This window comes from Gigantopelta aegis, chromosome 14 (genome assembly GCF_016097555.1).
Source record: "Gigantopelta aegis isolate Gae_Host chromosome 14, Gae_host_genome, whole genome shotgun sequence".
NCBI classification, from domain to species: Eukaryota; Metazoa; Mollusca; class Gastropoda; order Neomphalida; family Peltospiridae; genus Gigantopelta; species Gigantopelta aegis.
The window spans coordinates 38,361,068-38,380,096 of record NC_054712.1 but is presented as its reverse complement, the minus strand read 5'-3'; the positions used below and the strand labels follow the sequence as shown (position 1 = coordinate 38,380,096).

General features: G+C 36.9%; 1 protein-coding gene across 1 annotated transcript; it reads left to right on the top strand.

Moving 5' to 3' along the window:
• Window positions 1-952: 952 nt before the first annotated feature.
• On the top strand, window positions 953-13,322 carry LOC121389229 (macrophage mannose receptor 1-like). The gene is made up of 5 exons (XM_041520829.1): window positions 953-1,071; window positions 5,194-5,441; window positions 6,883-7,068; window positions 11,641-11,754; window positions 13,318-13,322. The coding sequence occupies exons 1-5, from the start codon at window positions 998-1,000 to the stop codon at window positions 13,320-13,322; spliced, it is 627 nt and encodes a 208-aa protein (XP_041376763.1). The 5' UTR covers window positions 953-997.
• The last annotated feature ends 5,707 nt before the right edge of the window (window positions 13,323-19,029 follow it).

Sequence of the window (19,029 nt, the reverse complement as noted above, 5' to 3'; positions counted from 1 at the left end):
CTTAAAGTTTGAAATGTGTAAATAACTTTTATTACACTCACCCAGCCCCCCCCCCCCCCCCCCCACCCCCCACCCCCACCCAACAAAAAAACTAAACAAAAGCAAACAAAAACAGACAAAATAACGCACACAAAAAAAACCCAAGGTACGACAGAAAACAAATATATACAAATCACAATGTAGCAGTGACTGGTAGCTAACCTAGCTAAACATTGGACTTCTCATAATTATGTGTGTGCGTGTGCGTGTGTGTATGTGTATGTGTATGTGTATGTATGCATGTGTGTATCTATGTGTGTGCACACACATATATATATATACGTGTGTGTGTGTGTGTGTGTGTGTGTTATAATGTACACCCCAAAACGGCTAAATAAAACTTGAAAATACGAAACTGCATTGGCTTTTTCCTAATCATCTTTCCAGTCTGTGCACCACGACTGGTATATCAAAGGCCGTGGTATATGATATTATGTCTGTGGGATGGTGCATGTTTACCAATCTTGTTTTAAATCATCACGTTGATTAACGTTTCTGCACCAATTCTAGATCTGAAACGACAGAAATACACGAACAACTAGTCCATTAGCAACGTGTGAGTCGCTCTTTGAATAGATAACGACTTTGCGTTTATATTGTCTGATCTCGTTGATGAATTTTATGCACCGTTGCTTCAGAAATACAATGAACAAAACCATTTACATTAACATCCCAGCACGCCAGATGAATCTGAAACAAATTCTAATATCTTAATGGAGTGTATAAGTCATTAGAGTGTAGCTGTTTATAACGTCTTTATGTTAATCAGTGTCCATACTACAATCATCATTGTTTTCTCAATGCATACAGATCGCTAGATATCACAACTAACAAATGGTGTCCTGGATCGGAACCGACACCTTATTCTGAGGCTATATTTATATATAATGATGTCATCCAGGACGCTGCTGTATGTGTATATAAATTGGAGACATAGTGAGTATAGATCAAATCGTCGATGATGGAGGAGTCCACGTTTCTGCTTACCGTGCGGATGGTTGCTGCTCTGTGTTGCGTTTACCCAGCACTGAGGTACGTGTGTTTTCTTTTTCCCATTTAATTATTTAATTCCTACTTAATGCATTGTATTCTCATAGTAAGTGAATCTACATGTAGTAGCATCATCGTTTTGGAATAAATGACAACAACTGCATTTATTTGGGTCAAATGGCTCTTTAATGGCTGATAGTAATTTCCATTTTTTCACCCTGTAACAATATAATTAAAATTACAATATAACAATACATACATTATGCATATATAAATCTCAGGATACACAATACATAATATTCCATCATTTAAATTTTAGTATTTAACATGGCATGACATATAAAGTAATCAATGCATAAATTGCCATAATACACAATATGTCTTATGATTATAACAGATATAGTTATAATACATACATACATAATATACATTATTACTCACATGTCCAAATAAATGATTTAACATATGAATCCATTATAACGAATCACAATACACTAGATATACAATCATGTGAAACACATACATATGTCCTGAAATAAGAATTATATTATAAAAATACATTATACAAATATATTACATACCAAGTATGTGACACCAGGGTTTAATGGAACGGGTTGACACTTAAAAGGATTGATGTATCTGCATAAAAGAACCACGCAGACACGTTGTTTTATAAAATATATAATAAAATACAGCAATCTCTAAAGTGTTCATCACCACAGACATACACTAGCACACATTGCAATGCATTCATACTAAATTATGTTTATCACATATTTAAATCTGGATTAATCAAATTACTGAATTAACAAGAATTAATATTACACTGTACAGTTTATAAAGTTATATATAAATATATAAATATTATTTAGTCAGTTACATTTACATTAAAGTAGATGTTAGTATAGTGTAGCCAAACTATAGTGTAGTCTACGTAAATAATTAGAGGTACACAATCTGTTGTAATTCATTACCTGTTTGTGGAAATAAACTCATTAATTACATGAAAACAAATAAAACAAATGCATTAATATAAAACAATAATTATATACAAATATCCACAAGTCAATATTATTACATATAGATGTGAAGCGTAGCCTGCCTAGAGGCAATTAACTAACCACTAACAACTAACAACTAATTCCCCAGACCGGCCAGATAATTGAGGTGTGTGCCCAGGACAGCGTGATTGAACCTTAATTGAATATAAGCACGAAATTAAGTTCAAATGAAATGAAATGAAAGATCCATTCCAGAGTCATACTTTTTAAAGGTGCTCAATCACGGATTTAGTGGGCCTTATTTCTCGAAATATGCATTATAAATGGAAATTACATTCATTTGGAATGCCAAACCTAGTTATTGTATGATCCAAAACATTTTAATTGAACTACGATTGAGGGAATTCCATGACACGATTCAGTTTTAAAATTGGAACTCTTCTTTAAATGAGACATTTAAAATACGGAAAAACAGACTCGTAGTGATGCGGCTATATATACAACAACCGTATAATGTATTTTTGGATTTTATATAAACGATCGCCGTGTATAGAGACTTGGGAAATGAGGGCCGGCTATATACATGACAAATAATAAAAAATATATTATTTCATGACAAAAATAACCGCGAATACGCTGAAATAAAATAATAAACAGTCGGAACATGAACTCACCATTTATTATTATTATTAGTATTATCATCAGGCGCGTGTGCAAATTATTTTGATTGGTTCGCAAAGTGGTATTTCGGTTTTAATGTACAGCGTAAAAAAAACCCAGTGTACTGTTGCATGTTTTGTCGTCCAAAGGTTGGCTAATTATTACTTAACCCAGTTGAATCCAGTTCTACGTGCAGGGACAAGTTCAGTCTGCCGTTTGTGTGTGTGTTAATCTTGTATTTTTATAGCCAAAACTCCTCCAGATAAAACACCGCCCCTCCATCCCAAAAAGGTAGTAGTAGGCTAATAATAATAGTAGTAGTAGTAGTAGTAGTAGTAGTAGTAATAGTAATAGTAATAATTGTGTATTATTATTATTATTATTATTATTATTATTACATGTATTATAATGTTGGTAAAATCACGTCACGGTGGGGTGGGTGCAGAGCCGGATTAAGCAACTGCGGGGCCCGTAGCAAAGCATAGCATAGGCCCCTACTACTGGCTAGTTACAAAAGTAAACGCCCCACCTCCCCCCCCCCCACCCCCTGAACCCACGCCCACTATTATCATAGCTTTACATACAACATAAACACACCTTATTGTTTGAACAATCAGTCAGATGTATTGTCGAAACAAAAGGAATCTTGCCAACAGTATTAAAAACCAGTGCAAATGCCATTAAACTATAATGTAACTGCATGTATGCCCCTAAAACGTGGGTCAAAGTTTAGGCCAGTAGACAAGTGTGATTCAGGCTCAGATTAAGTTATATATCGCGCCTTCGAGATTTAATATGAGCAGTCTTTTATAATGGAAGTAGTGTCAACCGTTCTCAACAACTCGCATTCGATGCTCATCAACGTTAGCATATTTAAACGTTTTTCTCCCATCGTCGTTCTTTGTGCATTTGTTATGTGGCGCAATTTGGAAAACGAACGCTCTACCGTGCAGTTTGTAACCACCATACACAAATACATGCGTAGCATGATTTCAATATTAGGAAAATATGATTGCATGTTGTGATCTCTGATGAGATGGTACATGAGCAGCTCCAATGCCTCGTCGCCTGTCATCGCCGTGGTGTCCTGATCATCAGCTGCAGCATCTGACTGAGAAGCACTCGGATCACGCTTGCCAAACACCGTGTTGAGAAATGCCACGAACTGTAGAAGTTTGTTTGCTAGACTGGCCTCCAAACCAGTTGGATACTTGTTAATGAGAGCCATCGCCGATTTTGACAGTTGCTACTCGGACATCGACCCTAAATTTCGCAAGAAGCCAAACTTGTTACTGATTTCCTCATATGCTTGCAAACGTTTCTTCAGTGCAGAAATCAAGATGTCGATGATCACCAAGAACGTGCCGACTCGAAACTTGTTTGCAGCCGTTTCAGTTTTCTCCTCTTCAGATGACAATCCGAACTCATGATCATATTTACGGTTGCGTTTGCGCACCCTCTGTGTGTCTTACCGATATTCAGCAGAATTTGTTAATTCCTTGGCTTTTTGTTCAGTGTCTTCAAACGTAGGCCGGAGCTTCTGAACAAACACAATCAGTGACTTGTATAGAGCGCATGCAGTGTTTAAGTCTTGGTCTGCTGACTGACATCTGGCATCTCTCCAACACCTGATGCCACAGTACAGTTAGTATGCCCGTTTCCAATCAGTCCATCATTGCTGCAAGCCCACGTGCTTCTTGTCGACATTCACCTTTCTGATTTTCATCTGCAGCACTACTGTCGATTACGTTTATTTGACTATAGCCCATGTACAGTGCTTTTAGTGCATCAGCTCAGACCGACCATCATGTGTCAGACATGCGCTTTACACACGGTAGTTTGTTCTCAGACAATGCATCAGTTAGTAGAGACCAACGGTACGTCGATGCAGAGAAAAATACATATAAACGCTGTATGAAATCAAAGAACATGGTTGCCTGTTCGCAACACGAGGCTGTGAACTGACCCACCAAATTGAGTGAGTGTCCGGCACATACTCTGCTAATGGATTTAGCTTTCGAACATGCGCCTGCATTCCATTGTACCTGCCAGACATGTTGCTGGCGTTGTCATATGACTGTCCACGACAGTCACTCAGGCTGATGTTATGTTCAGATAGAAAGTCACTCAGGTTCTAAGCAAGTTGCTCTCCACTGTGCCCCTGCATATGTAAAAACTTGACGAATCGCTCTACGGGTCCTGATGGCAGTACGTATCGCAAAATAATTGTAAGCTGATCTACGTGCGACAAATCGGGAGTAGAGTCAACAGAGGGTGAAGAAATAGAGAGACGGAGAAAACCCTAGCACAAATTATAGCACAATAAAAAAATTATATTTTTGGACAGTGCAGTTACCAACTTGAATGAGCTTATATGACTTATATGTCGTTTTGAATTTAAATAAATTATACCAATTTGTTAACCACTAGTTACTATGAATGATGAAGAAGTCATAACCTAAAGTAATTTGCTCTGGTTTGTTTTCTTCTTATCTTCTCTCAGTGACATCAAGCAGTTTATCTGGATCCAGAATCATGCATATAATGATGTTGACGTTTTCGGCAATGTCATATCTTTTATGAGTGAAGTCGAAACAGCACTGGACTGTTCGAGGGAATGCAGACAAAACCCAGACTGTCTGTCATTTTCTTGCAACGCTGATCTCACTTGCCGTCTGCACTCTGTGAGACTTGCATATAACGTCAGTGCTCTCCCTTCACCAGGATCGCGCCACTACTACCGTTTTGCAGGTAACACATTAGTTGTTAAATTGTTTTCCGTCTTATAACCAGAACACACTGCTTACAAAAAGTGCTGTACTGAAAACGAAAATTGATGTTGTAGCTGTGATAAATGTAAGGTGAGGAAGAAACGTTTTAACGACAACCCAACACATAATCAACTAGGTTCTGTTGAATCAAATCAGTTCCCATTACCGATAATGTTAACATTTTATAATAAAAGTGATATAAGCAGCGTATCAACACAGCCAGAGGGCACATCAATAAAACGTGTGACACCTGCATTTACATTGTTCTCCCTCTGTATCTCGTTCAAGCCAGTGCTCTACTACTGGTATATCAAAGGCTATGGTATGTGCTATCCTGTCTGCGGGATAGTGCATATACAAGATCCCTTGCTGCTAATGCAAAACATTGCGGGTTTCCTCTCGTCCAACCGGCCTTGGTGGCGTGGTAGGCCATCGGTCTACAGGCTGGTAGGTACTGGGTTCGGATCCCAGTCGAGGCATGGGAAAAAGAAAGAAAGAAATGTTTTCTTTAACGACGCACTCAACACATTTTATTTACGGTTATATGGCGTCAGACATATGGTTAAGCACCACACAGATTTTGAGAGGAAACCCGCTGTCGCCACATAGGCTACTCTTTTACGACAGGCAGCAAGGAATCTTTTCTTTGCGCTTCCCACAGGCAGGATAGCACAAACCATGGCCTTTGTTGAACCAGTTATGGATCACTGGTCGGTGCAAGTGGTTTACACCTACCCATTGAGCCTTGCGGAGCACTCACTCAGGGTTTGAAGTCGGTATCTGGATTAAAAAACCCATGCCTCGACTGGGATCCGAACCCACTACCTACCAGCCTGTAGACCAATGGCTAACCACGACGCCACCGAGGCCGGTATAATGTATTGAGTGCGTCGTTAAATAAAACATTTCTTTCTTCTTTTTTTTCCTCTCATCCAATAGCCGTTTATTATTAAGTCAGTATGCTCGAGTGGTGTCGTTAAATAAAACAAAGTTTAACTTTTTCTCTCCCTCTGGTTACCCTAATAATTGTAGATATGTAAATATCCATATCTTAGGCGTATCTGATAATATTAATTTTTAATATATTGCAAATTATTAACAAGGAAATGCCGATTTTAGCCATTACCAATGATCAGAAACATATTGAATATTTAGACAATTGATGTCTTAATGTAATTATGAAGTACATTATGAAAATGTACCCGGAAACGTACTAAACATGCAATTTTGGTTGTTACGATAATTTCAGCGGAAAACATATTGCATAGGGCAATAGAGTCAAGATGGTACCATGAATGATAAACAAAGACTTCTAAAAACTTAAATTGACTAATCTTTTAAAAATGAATGTATTTTGAAATTAATAAAAACAAAGGTAACTTTATTGAAATTGATATTATCAAACGTAACTCTTTTAACAGGCGACTGCCCAATTAAAGACGGGTACGAACTGTTTCAAGATCTCAACTTGTGCATCAAGGTCAATCTGCCACATCAAACATGGCACCAGTCACGTGACCTTTGCAACCAATCGGGCTCCAGGTTGATTGTCTTGGACACGGAAGAGAAACATACGGCTGTCAGGGAATACATCGACTCTAATTTCGGTAAATCTGAATGAAAGACCGTTACCGTATTGTGATGCCGAAATCCATTGTCAGCTACTTATTTAGAACTACATAAATACTACCGTCCACACCGACTTTTGCCGGTCAACATCACCACGAGGCGGGCTTTATTATTATTATTATTATTATTATTATTATTATTGTTGTTGTTGTCGTTTTTGTTGTTATTTTTATCTTCTTTTTTTATTATTATTTTTTTTTTTTTTTGCCTGCCGTCCCATCGGACCGGCAGTTATTTGATATAGATATTCACACATTAGTATGAGTCATTTATTCATTTCAACTTATTTTCTTGCTTATATCCAAGCAAGCTGTCCTAGGCACACACGTCAGCTATCTGGGCTGTCTGTGTAGGACAGTGAGTTAGTTGTTAGTGGTTAGCGATAGAGAAGAGGTTGTAGTGGTCTTACACCTACCCACTGAGTCGTACAAATACGCTCTGGGTGGGAGCCGGTACCGGTCGAAGAACCCTATACCTATCAGTCTTTTGTCCGATGGCTTAACCACGACACCACCTAGGTCGGTCAGTACGATCAATTACATTTGATCCGGCAGGTTTTGGTTTGAGTAGGAAAAATTTTGTAGCTTGCCGAACCGAATATCTGACAGGAATTTCAGCCACTTTCAACCCCTGTTGCTAAAAGAGAAAATATATTTAATATAATAATATAATACTATAGTCAAATAAAACGTTACTACTCAGAAACATCTTACAATGCCGTAAACTCGGCACGGTCCCTTTGAAGGTGCAGACCCTAGTTTCAATCCATGAAAATGGACACCAAGTTTTGTTAATCTACAAAACTATAATACATATGGATAAAGGTGTTGTAGAGTCAAATAAAGAGTATGTGACACTAAAACGGGAAAATTTCTTTCAAAGTAGAATAGAGTCCGTATTCACAACCGTAGCTCGAGTCTTATCTAGAGTCATTCTATTATATGTGACAATAACGCTACAGATGACAATTTGTAATACTTGGGCAATTGTCGGTGACCAAATGGTAGTTTGCTACTGTGTTTTAAATACGCATTGTTTCCTCAATAGGATGCCACAGACCTTTAGTTGGATTATTCCCTAGTCGAGCGTGCATGGTACGACCACTAAGCATTAGCGCGACAGTCTAGTTATGGGTCAGAGGTCTGGGAATTCCACTGTGCAAGGGGTGTTGAAAATATTCATACAAAATTCTGTAAAAAAAACCTACTTGGAGTACAACAAGGGGTATGTAATGAATTTATATATAGTGAGTTAGGGCGTTTTCCTCTGTATATTACGAGAAAATTAAGAATTTTTAAATATTGGATTAAAATACGAAATACTGAAAATGGAACGATTAAAGGCTAACTGGGTAACACAAGTGAAACAAGAACTAAATAGGCTTGGACTAAACTATATATGGAATATACCACAAGTTGGTAACAGAATGAATGAATGAATGAATGGATGTTTAACGACACCCCAGCACGAAAAATACATCGGCTATTGGGTGTCAAACTGGTAATGGAAAAACAATGTGATGATCAACATCAATATAAAAATTCAACAGTTAAATTAAAACAGTGTAAAGGACTGTGTATGTTGGTAACAGAGAATATAATATAATTAAGGAAAGAATTTACAATAATTACGAATAACGACTTCACCGAAAGGTACCCTATATAAAGTTTTGTTACTTGAATTCAAGCTACAAACATATATATTAGAAAACCCATACCATTAAATCACTTAAAAGAAATATCAAAGATCCGAATTAGTGCACACAAATTAAATATAGAAACCGGAGGCACTATTTGTAACTCTAATGATGTTGAAGACGAATATAATTTTATCCTTATTTGGCCAGCTATGAATGATTTGAGGAATAAGTATATTAAACAATGTTACCACAGACGTCCAAGCGTATTTAGGCTCACTGAACTATTAACAACTGAAAACAATAAAGACATCAATAACCTGGGAAAACATTTAATTTTGGCAAATAAAGTTAGAGACGATTTACTGCAGCTTACTTAAAGTATGATATCCCCTAACCTGCCGTTTCATTAGCTAGTATATTAATCATATTTCATCTGGTATACATCAATATATACATATATATTTAGAATTAGAATTATTACTATACACGATAATGTTTATAGTGCACATATATATGTACATCCCACCACTATTACTAGTATACTATGTTAATTTTACCATTAATTCTTAAATGACTCTCCACCTGTATTTGTATATTTGTATATATATCGTGATTATATATGTACGTATTTATGCTGATAAGGTTTTTTTTAACTTAAGGCAAATAAAGAACTTGAACTTGTCCAGTTACGTCTCCACACACTTTGTACTACATCAGCTCTACAATATTAGAGTTTCACACAGGGGCGTCGGATTTCTTCGTGTAGTGTCGATACCGGTTACGAACATGTAAGTTTAATGTCATGATTCGACTCGGAAACAATCGACCTAGTGGTCTGTAGCATCAGATTTAGGAAACAAATGCGTATTTCAGACACAGTAGCTGGCTACCATTTGGTCGTCGAAGATTGCCGAAGTATTATACACAGTTATCTCTTGCGTTACTCTCACGTAAAATAGAATAACGCTAGAGGACACTCGAGCTAACAAACCGGTACTTCTGAGAGAGATGTGCATTTTTAAAATTAGGAAAACTAATTTCGTGGTATTAAAATACCAGGATGACCAGAAACTCTTGGAAATTGATGATCTATACAATAAAACCTATGTAATGTCTGATTTCAGTTATCTAATGGTAACACAAAATACGTCGTATTGTTTAAAAACTAAGGTCTGTCCCTTTAATGGAGTCGAGGTATTGGATTGTTATTGTACTAAGGTCTGTCCCTTTAATGGAGTCGAGGTATTGGATTGGCTAATGGTGTATATCTTGTTATTGTACAGACGAGTCGAGGTATTGGACTGGCTAATGGTGTATATCTTGTTATTATACAGACGAGTCGAGGTATTGGACTGGCTAATGGTGTATATCTTGTTATTATACAGACGAGTCGAGGTATTGGACTGGCTAATGGTGTATATCTTGTTATTATACAGACGAGTCGAGGTATTGGATTGGCTAATGGTGTATATCTTATTATTATACAGACGCGTCGAGGTATTGGGTGGCTAATGGTGTATTTCTTATTATTATACAGATGAGTCGAGGTATTGAATTGGCTAATGGTGTATATCTTATTATTATACAGATGAGTCGAGGTATTGGGTTGGCTAATAGTGTATATCTTATTATTAGACAGATGAGTCGAGGTATTGAATTGGCTAATGGTGTATTTCTTATTATTAGACAGATGAGTCGAGGTATTGGGTTGGCTAATGGCGTATATCTTATTATTATACAGATGAGTCGAGGTATTGGGTTGGCTAATGGTGTATATCTTATTATTATACAGATGAGTCGAGGTATTGAATTGGCTAATGGTGTATTTCTTATTATTAGACAGATGAGTCGAGGTATTGGGTTGGCTAATAGTGTATATCTTATTATTATACAGATGAGTCGAGGTATTGAATTGGCTAATGGTGTATATCTTATTATTAGACAGATGAGTCGAGGTATTGGGTTGGCTAATGTGGTATATCTTATTATTATACAGATGATCGAGGTATTGGATTGGCTAATGGTGTATATCTTATTATTATACAGACGAGTTGATGTATTGGGTTGGCTAATGGTGTATATCTTATTATTATACAGATGAGTTGATGTATTGGGTTGGCTAATGGTGTATTTCTTATTATTATGCAGATGAGTTGAGGTATTGGATTGGCTAATGGTGTATATCTTATTATTATACAGATGATCGAGGTATTGGATTGGCTAATGGTGTATATCTTATTATTATACAGACGAGTTGATGTATTGGGTTCGCTAATGGTGTATATCTTATTATTATACAGACGAGTTGATGTATTGGGTTGGCTAATGATGTATTTCTTATTATTATGCAGATGAGTTGAGGTATTGGATTGGCTAATGGTGTATATCTTATTATTATACAGATGAGTCGAGGTATTGGATTGGCTAATGGTGTATATCTTATTATTATACAGATGAGTCGAGGTATTGAATTGGCGAATGGTGTATGTCTTATTATTATACAGATGAGCCGAGGTATTGAATTGGCGAATGGTGTATATCTTACTATTATACAGATGAGTCGAGGTATTGAATTGGCTAATGGTGTATATCTTACTATTATACACATGAGCCGAGGTATTGAATTGGCGAATGGTGTATATCTTACTATTATACAGATGAGTCGAGGTATTGAATTGGCGAATGGTGTATATCTTACTATTATACAGATGAGTCGAGGTATTGAATTGGCGAATGGTGTATATCTTACTACTATACAGATGAGTCGAGGTATTGAATTGGCTAAAGGTGTATTTCGTTTTATTATACAGATGAGTCGAGGTATTGGGTGGCTAATGGTGTATTTCGTTTTATGATACAGATGAGTCGAGGTATTGAATTGGCTAATGGTGTATTTCTTATTATTATACAGATGAGTCGAGGTATTGGATTGGCATGACTGATGAAATAAACGAAGGCGTGTTTGTTTGGGAGAACGGAAACAACGTCAGCTTCTCAACATGGAAGCTCGGCAATCCGAACAATGGTAACGGCCAAGAACATTGTGTCCTGTTAATTGTAAGCACCAATCGGTGGAACGACGTCAATTGCGGAAGACAGAGACGTTACATTTGCGAAATATTACTCTAATTCAATTCCATGATACGCGTACCACATTACCAGAGTGACCAACATGGACTAGAAAATTTAATGAGGTATTAAAACTGAAGTCACAAAATGTATATTGTTATTTATACCGTGAAATAACATGAACTAATATATCAATAGTCTTCCAGAGACACGCCATTTTCCGAATTGTTTTAGTTAATCCTAAAGTGTGTTTTGTTTAATTAGGCCATTGATTAATTAATCATCGACCACTGGACGTTTGTGTTTAGAGGAAACTCTCTATATTTTTTATTAACAACAATAAATTTCTGGCACACATAACATCACATACCATAGCCTTTGATCGATATTATTATATTGTGTTTAATTGACATTAATTCGTCATTAGTAACAGAAAGGGGCGAGGTGTAGCCAAGTGGTAAAGCGCTCGCTTGATGCGCGGTCGGTTTGGGGTCGATCCCCGTCGGCAGGGCCCATTAATTGTCGTGGTATGTGGTATCCTGTCTATGGAATGGTGTATATAAAAGATCCCTTGCTACTAAAGGGTTTCCTCTCTAAGACTATATGTCAAAATTACCAAATGCGTGACAACCAATAGCCGAGTATTAATAATTCAATGTGCTCTAGTGGCGTCATTAAATACAACAAACGTTTTAGCAATAGAAAAAAACGATGTCTTTGCTTTAGCTTTCACAACAGTGTATGGTATTTCAAACCGAAACTTAGCTTCTTTCCTGAAATGTAAAATCGTTTTTAATAGCTCATGATGTCAAATGCATTTCTGAAAAGTATAGTTATCTACAGAAGTTCGTCCGGTGTAACGTTTTATTTTGACCCCTGTAGAATACGGAACCTTTTTTCTACAGGGGTCAGTTTGCAACGTGTGTGTGCGACGGTGGGTGGGGAGTGGGGCGTATTACTACGTTTTTTCAGTAGAGGGTCATTTTTCTACTGTGTGTGTCGTAGAAAAGTGACTGGGGGTCAGTATACTACGCCTGTCAAAATACCACGTAACACTGGCATTCAAGAACCCACTCAATAGCCGATGTATTTTTGTGCTGGGGTGTCGTCAAAACATTTCAGAATCCAAAATGTTCAAACATTATTGCTTCTCTTTTGAGCATTCGAAGTTTTCTGAATGGCGTTAATTGTCAGAATATTAGCAAGTCGGCCACACTGGCATTACCAGTTACTGTAAAATGACGTATTTGAGAAGTGAAAGGTATATTTGTTTAAATCTATTTTAGTACATTTTAAACTATAGCTATATTGGTGTTTAACATATGGCTATTTCGAAACAAGGTCAAGAGAAAGATGTGGGTAACCCAGTGCTGTCATCTGCTGCCCCTACTGATCAAGTGGGAGACGTCTTGTTTAATGCACTTTCCAGAAGACAAGATAGTACATGCCGCGGCTTTACTAACAACTAATTCTTGTTAGTTTGAGTACAAACTATAAATGTTTTGTTTTTGTTTGACAGTGTAACTAGCTCGCTCCACTTGTATTCTGGTTTTAAGGGAAATTGTCTTTTCTGCCGCCGTCCCACAAGCCTTATGTTCTATGACTTAATCACTACACCACCAATGCTGGTAAAGTGGCCAGCTTTTGCACGGCACTAGATGCACATGTATGGACCTTGGGCTACATAGTTTGTCTGCCGTAAATACACCGAAACAAATAGTCTCCCTGGATAAATAACGCTGTCAAAATTAACAATGGACATTTTGAAATTGGAGAGATTGTATGTATTATAGTAGAAGAAAAAGTGTGTTTTGTTTAACGACACCACTAGAGCACATTGATTAATTAATCATCGGCTATTGGATGCCAAACATTTGGTAATTCTATCTCGAAGTCAACAGAGGAAACCCGCTACATTTTCCTAATGCAGCAAGGGATCTTTTATATGCACTTTTCCACAGGCAGGAAAGCATCTACCACGGCCTTTGTCCAGTTGTGGTGCACTGGTTGGAACGAGAAAACCCCCAATTAGTTGAACAGATTCACTGAGGTGATTCGATCCTGCTACGCAAACACTTGAGTCGAGCGCTCAACCGACTGAGCTAAATCCCGCCCCGTATCGTAGTAGAGGCAATTTAATACAGATCCGTTACCAATTTGAAGGTGTTTTTCATATCGTCAAAGCCTTTGGAATAAAAGTAGCGGGTTTCACCATCTCTAAAGTGTGGGCAAACTCCGCCAGATGGCGAAATCTTTTGTTAAAAAAGTGGGGGAGGGGTAATTAAGAAGTATGTTACCATGGTGGTAAACTCGGGATAGTCCATTAAATGTTTTCACTATAGTAGTGTCGGAAATGTCTTTGATATTAAACTGATCAGTAAATATTTTTTAAATATCTATTTAATGATACTCTACCTAATTTAGCATTTACTTGTTTGGGTTCTCATTGATGTAACTTGTACAACCACAGCTTGTAAAATAGTAGTTAAAGTTATTTTACTATGAGGAATTGTTTCATTAACAAGAATGGAAACACCTACAAATTTATTATAGAGGTTACATTGTCTGATGGTAATATGATCAGTATCGTTAAGGAATGTTTCCTAAATACACTGCAAGAGGATTATGTTTTTAAATTAAAATACTCAATTAATCAAAATTGGGCCTAAGCCGACGACAGTTCCTCTGTATGACTGAATTAGTATTTAGGGACCAGTACGGGAGTTATCTTTGGCTTATGATATAGTTTTGGTTGTGGACGATCACCTGGCACTATATTCATATGATCATCCACATCAGCCAGAGCTTCAAAAGGATTGTTGGTCGGAACCAACTGTTTTTCTTATTTCCTCAGTCGTCTCGGGCAAGAATTCTTATTGTGGGGGTTTTAGGATCTTTTCCTGGCAGAGTGCTCCACAACTGGTGTAACAAAGGCCGTGGTATGTGCTATCCTGTCTGTGGAATGGTGTGTATAAAATATCCCTTGCTGCTAATCGGAACGAGTAGCCCATGAAGTGGCGATAAGCGGGTTTCCTCTTTCAATATCTGTGTGGTCCTTAACCATATGTCTGACGCCATATAACCGTAAACAAACTGTGTTGAGTACGTCGTTAAATAAATCATTCCCTTCCTTCCTTCCTTTTCCTGGCAGAGACTTGCTGGGATCTAACTTCCTAGAAGATAAACCAGAATACAAAGATGGGCAGATTTTGAAACTTTGTTACTAGCAGCTTTTGCAGCTTGCTTTTTTACTCTTTCACGATCAGAAATCTTCTTAAATTTATTCTCACTCTAAGGCCAAGTCAAGTCAGTTGTAATAGCTACACTGGTTATAGAAACCGTCGAAGCTGTGGCATATATATATATATATATATATATATATATATATATATATATATATATATATATATATATATATATCGTTAAAAGTGTATGTTTGTCTCTACATGACAGGCTTGTTTCGTGAGAGAGTTGAATTGCTCTCACTCATCAGATGTAGATTTAATTACACCGTCAACGGAAAGCTGATGACGTAATGGACTCTGTGACGTCGAGGTTACGTCACTATGCAGGTCTATAGGTGATGTGTGGTATGTGCACAGAAGGTATTTGCGTCTGTGTCGACATGCTGATACGAGTTCATTCTTGGAGTTTAGTGTGCTGGTTTCAGGTTTATACATTATGAACAGTTTTTCCTTCAGGCAGAGGTTACATCTTTTGCTCGCTGGAGAGTATGGCTTTGCTTTGGATAAAATTTTCCACTTAATGGTGTATGGGGTGAATCTATCCTTCAGTGTCCAAATGTACTGACTTAGCGCTGTTGCGTTCTTCTGTGTTGCGTTTTGAAAACTGGTCGTGTGCGCGGTATATCTCGTCTTAAATGTGTTCTCGGTCAAACCAACGTATGTTCTTGCTTGTTGTCATCGAGTGTATTAACGGTAGCTTGATATATTACTCCTTTTTGCAAGCATTTACCCTCAAGTGGACATTCAGCACTTCGTCTACAGTTGCATTCTCTGGAGGGAACGGCGTCTTTGTCTCTGTGTTGTTGAAGTAGAGTTTTGTTATGCGCTGAAATTATTTTCCCAACATTAGGCATGCAGCTATAGCTAATTTTAACGGTGTTTCGATTTATAATTTTGTGGAGAGGGTTGCTTTTGGGAAAGCACTCATCGAGTAATCTGAGGAACTGGTGACCTACGTTGGTTTTCACGTTGGATCTATATGGTGGGTTGTACCAGGTAATGTTCCTATTGCGGTTGTTTCTGCGTCTGTTGTTTTCTGCTGTTGGGGTGTATTTGAGGTTATAGTTATATCCGCTCTTGAGTAAGGCTTCCTTATATGGGCGTTTCGCTTCTTCAAAGATGCACTCATTCGAAGATATATCAGAAAGTCTTTTATTTATTGTTTTTGGTATACTGCGGATGATATTTGGAGGGTGGTTGCTCTTGTTGTGGATGTATAAAGGTGTGTTGTTTGGTTTCATATAGGGTTTGACTGAGCTCTTTTCGAGATCTAGAGTTACGTCTAAGTAATCTACAGATTTTTTGTTGGCGACTATGGTGATTTGAGTTTATGGTTTGCAAATATTCTGCAAATATCTTTTTGATTATCTCTATGGTTCTCGGTGACTCATTGAATTCGGCTAGGCCATCGTCGCGATATGTCCTATAATAGCCGTGAATTGTAGCTCTGAAAGAAGAAAGAGCCCAACAATTTCGCAAATTTCTGCTCCATCATAACTACCCATAGTTACATCAAACCGTGATTGTTTGCCTCTTTTGCACCACGCTTTGCTGTTGTTAAATAGCAGTGAATTTCTTGCTTGTATTATATTCCATCTCATCGCTAGAAATATCGTCGAATTTGGATGCGAACTGTAGGGCTTGTTTCACGAGATTTTCTGTTATGGACGGATAAAAATCACATATGTCGAAACATATGAAAGAATAGTTGGATTTATTGATATTGCTTTAAACCACTTAATCACGTCTGACGTGTTCCTCACTGGTTTGTTCTGGTTGTGTTCAATCTTTCTGTTGATTCTCTCTAAGAGCTTATTATGCCAATTTCCGGTTTAGATGTTAGTCTACAGGTGGGAGACAATGTATACACTTTTAACGATGTATCTGACTCCCATGTGAGCACTCTGTAAAATAGCGTCTTTCAACTCGAAAACGAAAGATCAATATCACATCATTTTGAGATGTTCGGGAATATGATCACAACGAGCACATGCCAATATGTTGCGACATGTATTATATATGTCCAAACGTTTGACGTCTGAAAGATCATATCGTTTCGGGAATATATGGGACAATATGTATATTAAAATTCCATGCCTTTATAGTCCGGACGGTTAAGCGTGTTAAATACTAGGATCAACATATTCGTCGGAACAAGTTCGTAATTCCGACGAACTTTTATGCGCTTGACTGACACTACACCTTGTGAAAAGAGATTTTCGCAAATTCTCAACCTCACTAACTCCTATCAATTGTGTCGACCGAACTAATTATTTAGATGAATTTAGAGTAGCATGAGGACTAACACTGATGGAAACGTTGCATAGCATTTTTTATTTAAGAAGATTTCTGGAATGAGTCTCTGTTGAACATTCAACCGACAATGAGCCATTCTCAATTTCGTAACAGTTTTAGGTTCACCAGTCAAAGTGTTCAAGCCCTTTCTCTATCACAAAAGGCGACTCTTTCAACAATGACATATCATCGGAAGTGGCAGTGGAATAAACAAACTGTTCCAGAAGGTTTGACCGCTTAAATATACTTAGATCTTCATCATAATATATCTGTCCTTCAATTGGAGGATATGGACGATAATCCATGAATTCATCACGGATAAAACAAAGTAGTAGGTTATAAAAGGAAATACTCACCTAATATTACTACAATGGAGAGAACGTTGGGACAGACCAGAACAATTTGTGTTCTCCTCAGGTTTGAGGTCTTTTAAATAAATATTCAGCATGTGAATACAAAATAATCCGTGTCATCGATCTTTGCGACGGAAAAAACAGCTTTAAAATCCGGAAATGGTAAAAATATCTTCTACTCGTCCAAATATCATACTTTATCTCCATCTGTCTAAATATACAAATTATAAAACCTAAGTTAATTAAACTTGGTCTATAGTCGCATATATGGATGCTAATTTTATTTTAACAAATATTTTATTTTAAACTTTTCTTTTTTGAAGAAGTAAAGTAATTGACAAAGACAAAGCATGTATTCTGTTATAAAATAAATGACAAAAATATTCATTAAATGTCCCGTGATTAGCAACAACAAATTACTTAATGACAGACTAGCCATTTACCTCAGTGGAATTCTTTTGTATCAGCATGCGGAATATTTCATACAATTGTTTTTATTATAGCTACACGGTGTTGTTTGAAATTCAGTTCAATTGGTTTACTGTATGTGATGGATTGGAACGAGAAGTAATTAAAATCGTCACCGATGTTGTTTTTCCCCATTTATCTTTAGCTTTATATCATAGAATAACCAATCTATATACACATATATAAAGCCTAACGCGACTGGGTGAAGTGATTCAAACTATCGGTGTGATGAATCACATTATATTCAGCTTATCGGTTTGTTTGTGTGTTGATATTGCATGTGGTTTTTGCGAGGACAGGTCTGTTATCGAGAGATGCAGTGCGCGAAAGTCAGATGTACGCTTTTGCTAGAGTTCGTCATGTGTTGTATTAGCATCACGCTGAGGTATGTATTACACCCCTTCGTATAGGATTTGTTTAATATACATATATATATATATATATATATATATATATATATATATATATATATATATATATGTATGTATCTATAAATATGTATAGAGACGGGACGTAGCCCAGTGTATATAGGTATATGTATATAAGTATCAGTATTATTATTATTATTATTATTATTATTATTACCCTCATATGCTTCGATATCGTACATGTATATACGTGTGTCATATATTACGGTAAACACATCTATCCTTCCAGCCTCTGGCTAGCATAATACATTCCTAATAATATTGCCGATACGGAAAGACACGACGGTAATAATCTCTTTATTATATAACCTCAAACTAAAAACAAGGTCCTTTTGTAAACTTTCACAATTGATGGTAATGACTGTGTATACCAGTGTTCGTATATCAACAAATGATTATATTTTAGAAATGCAACACTTTCATAAACTTCTGTTTTTGTTTT

Excerpts from the sequence above, each read along its gene's own strand:
- LOC121389229 (XM_041520829.1), top strand. The coding sequence starts at position 998 with ATGATGGAGGAGTCCACGTTTCTGCTTACCGTGCGGATGGTTGCTGCT. Across the intron at positions 5,442-6,882 it reads CCACTACTACCGTTTTGCAG|GCGACTGCCCAATTAAAGAC; the intron begins GTAACACATTAG and ends CTCTTTTAACAG. Across the intron at positions 7,069-11,640 it reads ATACATCGACTCTAATTTCG|ATGAGTCGAGGTATTGGATT; the intron begins GTAAATCTGAAT and ends ATTATTATACAG.